The sequence below is a fragment of the Ictalurus furcatus genome, chromosome 5 (genome assembly GCF_023375685.1).
Source record: "Ictalurus furcatus strain D&B chromosome 5, Billie_1.0, whole genome shotgun sequence".
In the NCBI taxonomy this organism is placed as follows: Eukaryota; Metazoa; Chordata; class Actinopteri; order Siluriformes; family Ictaluridae; genus Ictalurus; species Ictalurus furcatus.
The window spans coordinates 5,708,487-5,719,585 of record NC_071259.1 but is presented as its reverse complement, the minus strand read 5'-3'; the positions used below and the strand labels follow the sequence as shown (position 1 = coordinate 5,719,585).

General features: G+C 41.2%; 1 protein-coding gene across 1 annotated transcript in view; it reads right to left on the bottom strand.

The window, feature by feature from the left end:
- adgra2 (adhesion G protein-coupled receptor A2) overlaps positions 1 to 11,099 on the bottom strand; it is a 70,680-nt gene continuing 59,581 nt past the window's right edge. The window contains exons 10-19 of the mRNA XM_053624373.1: positions 10,075 to 10,224; positions 9,787 to 9,948; positions 9,105 to 9,302; positions 8,821 to 9,001; positions 8,319 to 8,527; positions 7,599 to 7,726; positions 7,295 to 7,418; positions 7,035 to 7,183; positions 5,171 to 5,260; positions 1 to 4,663 (exon numbers count right to left, since the gene is read on the bottom strand). Coding sequence (XP_053480348.1) covers positions 3,196 to 4,663; positions 5,171 to 5,260; positions 7,035 to 7,183; positions 7,295 to 7,418; positions 7,599 to 7,726; positions 8,319 to 8,527; positions 8,821 to 9,001; positions 9,105 to 9,302; positions 9,787 to 9,948; positions 10,075 to 10,224 — 2,859 coding nt within the window. The 3' untranslated portion in view covers positions 1 to 3,195. The remainder of the gene's footprint in view (positions 4,664 to 5,170; positions 5,261 to 7,034; positions 7,184 to 7,294; positions 7,419 to 7,598; positions 7,727 to 8,318; positions 8,528 to 8,820; positions 9,002 to 9,104; positions 9,303 to 9,786; positions 9,949 to 10,074; positions 10,225 to 11,099) is intronic.

Sequence of the window (11,099 nt, the reverse complement as noted above, 5' to 3'; positions counted from 1 at the left end):
AGGGTGAGTCAAATGAAAACCTTCATATTCAAATTTGCTTTGTTTATTGCAAATAGGCATCACAAAAGTGTATCGGGTTTAAGGTAACAGTAAAACTGGCAATAGAGAACAATCGACCAGTAGTACGGTTCTCCTTTCGCAACTGCAAGTTTAATATACCGTTTGTGCAATGCCTCAGATTGATTTTTCCCTCTTTTCTCAGCTTGAAAATGGCTTGCTTTTCTCCCATAGACAGCTCTCTGAGCTTCATGTTGGCTTATCCTTTTTAACAGCAAATTCAGTCTCCACAGGTGAAACGGAAGGCTAAAACCAAGAGTAGATGTTCAGAGCTATTTATTGTTTAAACAATCAATCTAACAGGACACACTTGGGTAACAAGAAACCCCTACACAGTTGTTTAACACATCTAGACATAAATACCAGGAAATAAAAGCTGAAATCTCAATCTTTTGATCTCAAACCCAAATGTCTTTGACATTATTTAACGCAAACAAATAAATTGGCCTTGCCGTTCCAGTAGTTTAGGAGGGGACTGTACAGTATGTCACATTTTTAAGGTTTTCATTTGACTCACCCTCGCACTATAGCCTAGTAAAAAAAAAAAAAACTGCAATGATGATGTAAAATTATACAAATGAAGTGCGGCGCGATTGGCAGATCATGCACCGCTGATCGAATGCAAACTGTCTATCTTAATTCAGAGGTTTCCATCTGTGGCATACATTTTCACGTCTTAAAAGGCCCAATAATGAAAAGAAACCACCAAATCATTTAAAAAAGTCTTTATTTTGCATCAGAAATTTTTATAAGGCACAAACAGCAAATATTTTACTGGAACTGAAAAAGAATTTTCATATTGATGCAAAGTGACATATAAATACACACGAAACATGAAATATCCCTTTAAAAACTCGAGATGACAGTAGAAACAATCATTATTAGATAAATACCCTACTGAATTTTTACTGACCAAAAACTTCATGCATAGGGACAGGAAAAAAAAAAAAAAAAATCACATGGCTTGTTAAACCGTAGCGCACAAACAAGTCCATACATCATTTAAAAACAATTTTATAATTGTATAATTAGCTTTACACACCTTTAAACTTCACACTTCCATTCAACTTCAATTTGGACACCATGGAACTAATGCAGTCGTTCGGTGATTTAAAAAAAAAAAAAAAAAAAAAATCTCAGTAAGTCATGTCTGTTTTTAAAAGGATTATTCACCCTTTACACACCATCATGTCACTAATAAAATTCACTGGAGTCCAACATGCAATAAAACAAAAGCACATCTTATTTGTGACGTACGCTATAATAAATATTGCTATTACAAAACTTTTAATAACTGCCTGCCAAATTTGTGACACTTTTGGGAAATTTGTGATGTCTGAAGAGAGAAAACTTGCTGTAACAAATACTGTAACAAGATGTTTAAAGAAGCTTCTTTGGTGTCAATCATCCCTGAAAACGTGTTAAAAGTAGAGCTGGCGAATTTTACTCGGACAGATTCAAGATATGAAGTGAAAAACAAGCAAACAAACAATCTAACTAACTAACTAAAAACGGCACCCTGTCGATAAGATGAAATTGCATATGATGTTATAAATAAGAACAGCTACTTCTTAGCATAATGCAGGACTTGAATGATAGAAATGATTGTCTTGTGACTAACACTGTTTTCCCCCTTTGAGACCAGGGGTACTATTTCTTTTCTTCTTTTTTTTTTAAACGTTGGCTTCAGTTGGTTCTAAGTGCTCTCATTTAGACAGTACTATACACTACGTTACACTGCTACATGGTATTGCTTGATGGCTGTTTGAATTTGAAGTGACTCGGGAGGGAACTAGGGAGATTTTAGCAGTGAACAAAATGTCAGTACAACAGAAAGAAAGAAAAATCAGTGAGGACTACAAGAAAGAAAAGGAAAAAGAAAAAGAATAGAAAAATACCCTGAATCTGCTAATACATTGTTTGTGCTATATTTAGGTGTAAGTAAGGGTGGACTTTTTCCAAGTGCTACGGGAAAACCATGTTAGACATGATTGCATTAAAAAAAAAATATTCTTCTCCACCTATATTTCTTTCTATACAACAATAATGAAATCACTATTTATAGCCTTTATCACTTGGTGGTATGTTTGGTTTGGCAGTGCATTTGATAAATGGCATGAGTGATCCGCTAGAGGGCAGTCTAGACCTGTGTTTTTCATTAGAATCTTGGCCTTTGACACAGAAGAGGGACAGTAATAACACACAGACTTGAGTTATTTCCTGCATTCGCAGAAAAAGACCAGCATCCCCCAGTGCCAATACGTATTCCACAAATAAAACATGGAGAGGAAGCGAACTCACTGCAAGTCCTTAATACTGGGACAATTAGGTAAGGCCAAGAGGTATTTATCAGTGCTGGAAAGGGAATAGAGCTAAATACTAACTGTAAGAGTCAATTAATACATCCATACATTCTTACATACATACATACATACATACATTCTGACATATACATCTCTCATGATCACATGTGCACGTTCACCAAATAACCAGCAGACACAAAGCACGACAAACACATTAAGTATATAAAAAAAAAAAAAAGGTTGAACAAGCAAACAAATGCAAAATGAACTCGGAATGCAGTTTGTGGTCCATTTCCACCGGTATGCATAGATCAAAATGGATAAAAAGTTTAAGCTTACAGATCCCGTAAGGTGTTCACTTTTTAGCAATAGCTTTTAAATCTCATGTTAGATATATCCTAAACAACAAGCATATCACAGAGAAACAAATACTGTGGCACTATTTCATGATGAAAAATACTGATTTGGAAAGGGTTCAGTTTTTGCATATACGTATATCCCTTCATTTTTTTTAAACAATTAAAACAATACAACAAGGCCCAAAGAACAAGCCCCCCCCCCCTGCTTTATTTGGCACCACAACGTACAGGATCCCTCATAAAACCTCAACAAATACTTGAGTAGTTATCTGGCAAATGGTCTGGGATGTTTCTGGAAGGTGCAAATTGTTTGAAGCTCATTGAACATTGTTGAAAATAAAATGTCAGGGAGGCTAATCCTGGAGGAAAGCACACGTTTCGATTGGGATTGAGGCAGTGAGGCTCTTGATGCTCACCGTGTTCTTCCCTAAACACAGAATGCTAGCCGATTTAGCTAGAGTTCATTTACGTTGCCATCACACCGTCGTCTCACTCTTCCAAACCCCAGGCCTCATCCCAACTGACCCCTGGGAATGGTCCGATCCACTTGCGTCCAGTTCGATCGCTGAACCTTTTAGCATTCCATTCGTTGTGGCAGGTAGCGTTGATGAGGTTGTGCCACTTGCAGTTCCGGTAACTGTTATGGTGTCAGTGTTCAACAGATAGGAACCTCGTTTAAAGTCTTTATCAGCTGCAGTGACCAATTTAAGGTTGTCCCTGCTTGCACTGCGCCTCTGTCCATTCTGCTGCATTGCAACCCGACTTGCTATAGAGGGCAAAAGTGGGAAAGGCTTCCTGCTTCCGCTGCTTCCTCCATCGCTTCCTTCTGAAGGACTTGTTCCTGGTCCTTCTCCACGGTGTCTCCCATTGGTCAGTGGACCATTATGGCTCTCCGAATGGCTGTTTCGAAGACTTCCATTCTCACTGGATGCATATCTGTGAACTTGATGAATGTTGACTTGGTCCACCCCAGGTGGGCCCAAGGCACCTACACTGCCCCCACCCCCTCGTAGTGCTTTCAGACGATAATGTCCCCTTCCCTCCCCCCGGTGGTGGTACTGGCCACTTCCTGCCTTATTTCTACTAGTAGTCTTTTTTCGCTGTTGCTGCTGAACAGGTAGCGTGGTGCTAATACTGGGCAGCAGCAGGTTGTTGGCAGGTTTGCTGTTGGTGTTGTTCTCCGTGCTGGTGCTGGTGTTGGTGCCTGCCAGAGCACGTGTAGCATTGTTGGCATTGTCCTGTGTCACCTGCAAAAGGTTGGTAAGCTTGCAGGGTCCAGTGCCGATACTGCTGGTGCCACTCGGAGTGGAGGATGATCTGGCAGAAGAAGAGTAGTTGCTTTGCTCTGCTGGAGGAAGAGAGCCAATAAAAAGTTGCGAGCCCCGTTCAGAAGTGCTCTGGACTCCGGCGGTGGCGGTGCAGGGTTGGCTGTAGGCTGGAATCGGCTGTGAGCGATGGTATCCTCGGCAACATCCAAGCCAAGCTGCCTGAACATCCAAGCGTTTGAAGCAGTGATGGAGCACCAAGAAGATTCCCAGCCCTGTCGCCGTTCCTCCATACAGGCAGCTGAACAACTTCCTCTCTCTGTCCATGTGCCACATAGCCATCGCACCGCAACACCACAGAAGCAAAAACACAAACTGAGTCACCACCAGTACCAAGAACTGCACTTTCAGCGAGTACTGGTCCTCCTGTACCGTTCCAGCATGCACCGTGCCGACTGCAGAGTCCGTTGAAAGTAAGCTAGTGCTGCCATTCAGAGCTGGCTGGGCTTCAGGTAAGGGAGAGGATCCAGAGGAGGAGCATGGAGGTTCCTTGGCACTCTGGGACGTTCGGCATCTCAAGCGTGCAATGGTACACAGGAAGTAGAGCCAGGTCACCAGGATCACCAGGCCAGCAGGAACATAGAAAGCTCCAATACTGGGCTGCCATACCAACCAACAGCTGCCAAAGTGTCAGAGGCAGTAAGAAGGTCAGAAAGGGCAAAGAATTACTTAACGACAATCAAAAAGCGCTCTGTCTTAGTGACAGTCTTTTTAAAGGCGCTATACAGCATTGCCATAAATCTAAAGTTACAGAGTCAATTCATCCTGAACGGGAACTTAAGGCAGTGTCCAGTTTTCTGTAAGATATTATAAATAATGCCATTTCATGCTTAATCTAATTAGAAGCGTTACTTCTAGATATCATAGCAGAATGAATTTACACTTGTGCTACAGGTCATAGTATATCATGACCTCAGATGGTATTTCTTATGCATTAAGGTAAAACAAATCAGATGTCTACGTACAAAACAAAAACACACTAAACCCTGTCATGCGTCTTAAAGAAACAGTGCCATCTCTCAAGATACTTAGGTCTTGAATATGTCTGTCTACGTATTTAACAGATTGTCCTCATCTGTTTTCCACAGGAATGCACTAAACCTAATAGCACTATTATTCGACTTACTAAGGAATGTTGTCCCCGTAGTTGTTAATGTTGACAGCTGCAGTGATCCCGCATATGATGAGAGGAACGCCGCCGGCTATCAAATAAAACCTACACAGAGGGAAAGACATGGAAGGGTTCTGGATGACCAACACAGCTAAAAGAAAAACGGCAAGCAGTGTCTTGTGAGAGAAAAACGTGTTGTTATTTAACTACTGTAAGAAAATGTGTAATCCATATAATAATAATAATAATAATAATAATAATAATAATAATAATAAACTTTCTTTTAGAGAGTGCCTTTAAAAGCAGCTTCTCAAAACGCTGTACACAAAATAAGCAGCACACAGAAAAAAGGGAAAAATAATGATAGATAAATAATAATAATAATAATAATAATAATAATAATAATAATAAGTAGACAACAGCTAGTTTTAAAAAGTATGTCTTGAGTTGAGCTTTAAATATGTCAAAGGTCTGAGCGAATATAAAACCTTCTGTAAGGAGATGTTTATTCAACATTTATGGAAGGAGTCTCCAGTATTAGTATAGCAGTAAGTTTTCCGGCATGGGAGGTCTTTTTGTGCTTTCGGTAACACGACAAACTACGATTTTTTTGGGGGGGGGTCTTATTAACCTCAAGAGTGAGAATAAAAGAGAGTTTACTGCTTTTATAACGTACGTAGTAACAGAAACTAACTTGTTCCGTATTTCCACAGCATTATATGTAATTATAAATGGATAAAAAAAGAACTATGATGTACTGATATGATATGATTAAAACAAATGCTGGGATATGCTCTTTTTTTTTGTGGAAAATAATAAGGATTTCCTTCACATTTTAGCTTCCAATTTTTTACGCAGTTGCCCAGATCTATTTCTTTGAGCTGTAGGGGGTCAAGGATTTAAAGTTATAATATTGTGTAGTAATCCAGAAGGACTTTATTAACTCTACAGAAGCATCTTCAATTATAGAACCAAAACTCGATTGCTTTTAATACTACTACACCTGGATAATTGAAAACGTTCTTTGTGCTTTTCTATTGGATTTGTTCATGTTGTGCTGGTCCTGGTGGTATAATATGAAAAAGTCTGCCCTTTAGTTTCTCAAGAAAGGCCGCAGAAGAAGAAGAAGAAGAAGAAGTGCTATAAGTGGGGAACAGGAGAATGATTTATCCCAGAGACAGACCCTGTGTGTGGGTAGCATAGAGGTCAGCGTCACACATTTAAGAGGTCAGTAGTACAGTGTGAGAACCCTGGCTTGAGGAGAACAGGAATCTATGTGTGAGTGTGTGTGTGCGTGTCAGCATGCGTGACTGAAACTCAGCATTATCTCTTATTAGATTTATGGCTTTTCTTGTCACTTTTATCGAATCCTGGTCTCTTTCCCCAATCCTGCTTGTTCCACACTAACAGATGGCTCTTGGTTCTTAGAAGACAATGGTGCTCTTTGACTAGTCAGGTTTTGTATCAGGGTGGTCTTGCACTTGCATGCTTGTCTTTAAATAGTGCTTTATATCCTCAGATTGCTCCTGTCCAACTCCATATGTCCTGTCTTTGAGTCTTAAATAAGAACACATTTATTGAAGCGCTCGAGAAGACAACAACACAATATGGAGAGGTAGAGCAGCCGTCAAATTTTATTGTCACCACATCCACAGTAAATGCAGGTATGTATACAGCGGTATTAAACATTGTGTTCATGACTTCCGATTGTACGACGAGATCAATGTACGAAACATCAATTCCAGTGCAAGGAAGTACAATATAATATGTATATATGTAAACTGAAAAAGAGAGAAAGCCTTAGAATGGTGTAACTGGGCACAACGTTGTTAAAGTTAACAAGTACATATTCTCGTGTCACCTGGATGACATCACTGACCTGAGCATGGGCCGCTGAGTGGGTACTACTGTAGCTTCGCCCTCTGGTTGCTGTGGAGACCGCCACATGGCCTCCTTATAGAGCACCCGCGCGCTGACACCGATCCACAACAGAGTGGACAATGAAGAATAGTGGAGCACAATGCCCACCTAACACACGCACACACGACATGACAAAAATAAATACCTAATTAACACATGAGGGCTTGTAATTATTAAACCTTGCTGGTATTTCACATGATAGTAAATTAGCATCCTCACCGCTTGGCACGCAATTGGGTGGCTAGTTAGAGTGATGCCCCCAGCAAACACCGCCGTCGTCATGGCAATGTGAAAACAGGTGTTGAGGAGGGTGTGCCAGCTTTTCCTAGTAATTCGAATAGAGCTAAGGACATAAAAGAATACAGGATGATGAAAAAAAGAAAAAGAAAAAAAGAGAGGTCAAACTTGCACTTCCTGGTTTTTGCCGCTGTTTACTGTCATGCACTGTGATCTGAAGCATACTGACGTAAGTACTGAGCATGTATGTACTGAACTGAATGATTCAGCCTGAACATCTCACTACCTGTGGTGTAGTATGTATGTAAAGATGATGGTGAAGAGGCACAGGAGGAGAGCTGCAGTGCAGGTGTACACCACCGGGTGGAGCACTTCCACAGGAGCAGGAGTCAGACCCGGGAAATCAGGCACCTCCTGAAATAGAGAGAGAGAGAAGCATTACAAAAGCCACATACTATGCATTCACATCAAGGGACTAATGGCATTAACTTCTCTATGACTGCATTCCTCAACCACTGCTTTGCCAAAGTTTATGTGAAACGTGCGCTCTAATTTAACGCCAACATTCTGAGATGACATAAATGCTGTGAAAGTCAGACTCTGTGCCAGGAAGCGTTTAAAGAGTCACTCATTCAATGTCAGGCTGCTTTCCAGAGACATGCAACGGCCAGGTTAGACAGAATACCCCTTGCCAAGTGTCAGGATAAGAGGTATGTAGTGTTAAATGTCTGTTAGTAATGGGAGATGTGTCCTCCCTATTTAAAGGAATGGGTCTATCGCAGACAGGTCAGAGCAGCTCATTAGATAGATAAGACTTACTGCGGGAAATGCGATTAATCTCCAAGTGCCTTACTGTGTTTACATTATTGCAACATAGATAGTGTAAATATATATATATATATATATATATATATATATATATATATATATATATGTATATTTTTAAAGATGCTGTCAAGTAGTTAAACAATAGTACTGCCCCTTTTGGCTTGGACCGTAGCATTACCTGGAGCACGGCGTAGTTACTGAGTACGGTGCACCGTAGCATTGACATGCTAGCGTCACTGTGCGTTAACTGACAGCCGTCTGTACTCCAACTCCCATGATGCTTGAGCGAATGCAGACTCCAATGTGCAGCCACTGGATCGTTACCAGGTGATGTGTGTCGCAGCGACACAGTGATTGGAGCTGACTGGTTCCACATGGTGCATCCATCTGTGAGTGCGAAAGAGAAGAGAGTTTCTGGGTCGTTTGAGGTAAAAAGAGAGGACATGAAGGGTTGCATTTTTAAGAACGATGTCAGCACGGCCAGCTGGTTTCAATTGGTTAGCAGGGCTTGAGTTTAGCCATCACTGGACGTTAAGACTTTTCCCAGTTTTCCTCTTTTTACGTCATTTAATGACATCAGATAAACCCACACTACTGGTTTGCAGACTTCGATGGTGCACACTAAGTTGTTATTATCGCTTTATGATAATAAAGTTTTCCAAGGACAACAGGTAGCTCACCAAGGCCTACGTAGATGACTGGTGTGTTCACGCTCCGCCGGCGAGCTGCGCTGCTGGAGTTTCCAATAAACGGGAAGAATCTTCCAGTACGGAAAGCCACAAACTGCAGTTTACAGTCCGTAGGAGCATTGGGAGGGAACAGGGATGGAGGGAGAGAGACCGAAGCAAGTGCTACAGCATTCTATAAAATAAAAACAAGGAGAAATCGGTAGTAAGAGAGAATCGCACTACAAGATTTTGAACGTTTTATTTTCTTATCATTTTTTTTAAATGATCTATTTCACCTTTAAAGGGAAAGCGTTGAGTGACATGTTAAGGGTTCCTGTTGTACAACGGAAGTGTAACTGCTGCTCGTGGGTGGAGTCTATCGCGTCGAATCCACTGGCACCAGAGCTCTCTCGTCTTTCATAGGTGGTGCAGGTCATGCCAGTGAAGTGGGCGGGGCGTATCAAGTGAGCTTCCATCACGATGTTCCGAGATATCTACAACGAAACGTTGAAATGCTTGTGTGATAATGTGGGGTGTTTGATTTTCTTTAGAAAACAAATACACTCTCTTTCAGAGGGTTTAATCTTTTCTTACATTCATGAACAGACTAGAAGTTGACCCAAAACGAACCCTTATGTTTAAAACCTTTTAATAAATCGGGACACCCCGATGTCATGCAGTGTCACTCAAAATCTTATTTCTTTTCTATGATGAGGCTAGCTTTATGAGATTATCTTATTGTGGCAGTACAACAAGGCTAATATGTGTAGCTATGACCCATGCTCACCCCTCACGCTAGCTTATAAATGCTATGATTGTTCTGCTAGTGTGAGTCGGCCCTAAGGCTATACAACAGTGCATTCTGGGAAGATAAACACAATGTCTATTTCCTTTACGTAGGGCTCGTATACAGTACATGGCCAGAAATTTTGAAAGTAGACACAATTATTAGTATTATAATCCTCGAGAGTCTCCTACCATGGAGAGATACTGGGCATTCGGGTGAAGCTGTGGCCATGCTAAGGTCTCTAGTGAGCAGACTATAGAGCTGCATGCTCTTTTCTCCTTCTGAGCCAGGGACAAGATCTGATCATCCACTTGCATCAGGTTACTGCCCATCTCCACCAGTACTTCTGACAGCTGAAACACCAAGAGTACGGAAAAACTGAATAACTGTAGTTTTGTAAGACTGGGTCATAACTGCTCCGCTAAAACATATTTGTCAGATGCTAGAAACTGCAAGAAAATCCAAGAAACTCTACTAACCTCACGTGAATGATCAAGATAGTCCATGAATTTATCCATCATCTGTGCCACATAGAAAACATCCACCGTGTCCGTGAAGCCTGCTGCCTCCAACGTGTATGTCCTCACCTGGTGTGCCAACGTCACAGCATTGGAGGAATTGATGGGCATCTAGAACACAAGGATTTTTTTTTTCACCATGTGAAACTGCTTTCACGTCGTAATACAATCCGATTAAGGACGTATGAAATGCTTTCTGGTACATTCAGAGGTGATTTGAAAGTGATTTTACTTTTGCGCCAACTCCATCGTGTTGTATTCCTCACTTATCGTATGCACATCACATCAACGCATCATTTGTCTTGGAGAAATATCCTAACATATTCTAGCAGGCTTGGTTAACTCCACTGTCCAAGCAGCCAAGCAGACACCTGTAGAGAAGATTTCAATTCTTCTATTTCTATTAAAAAAAAACGTTTAACTCTTTCTTTCCTCTCACAGAATGAATTGTTGGATCGCAACCATCCTGGCCTCGAAAGTGACACTCCGACAAGTCTTCCTTTTTTGACTGTTGTGAACATCAGCAAGTTGTGACTTCCTGAACGGCGTCTGATAGAATGAACGATCAGGTTCATCCGGCCTCCCTTTCCAGTGGTTCAGGCCCTACCTCTCGAGAAGATCATACAGAACATAATAAATGGGTGAAGAGTCCAAGCTGCAACTGGTGTACCTCAAGGATCAGTGCTTGGTCCTTTCCCCTTCTTAGTGTACACTCCTTCCTGGAGATGGCTCGGTCTCAGCAAACGTTCCAGTTTGTCAGAGATCACATTCTTGATGGAAGATTACCACGTCCAAGTTACACTTTTGAAGGAAGAACTTCAAACGACTCATTATCAGAACTACCATCAAGGTCTGCCGGCAATCTTATGCGCCCTGACCATTTCACGCTATCCTGGAGGATATCATAATGTTCAGGCCGTGCTTCTCAAAAACAATATTTTGGCACTTGACATCTCACTGCTCAACTACTACCAGTACAAAACTGT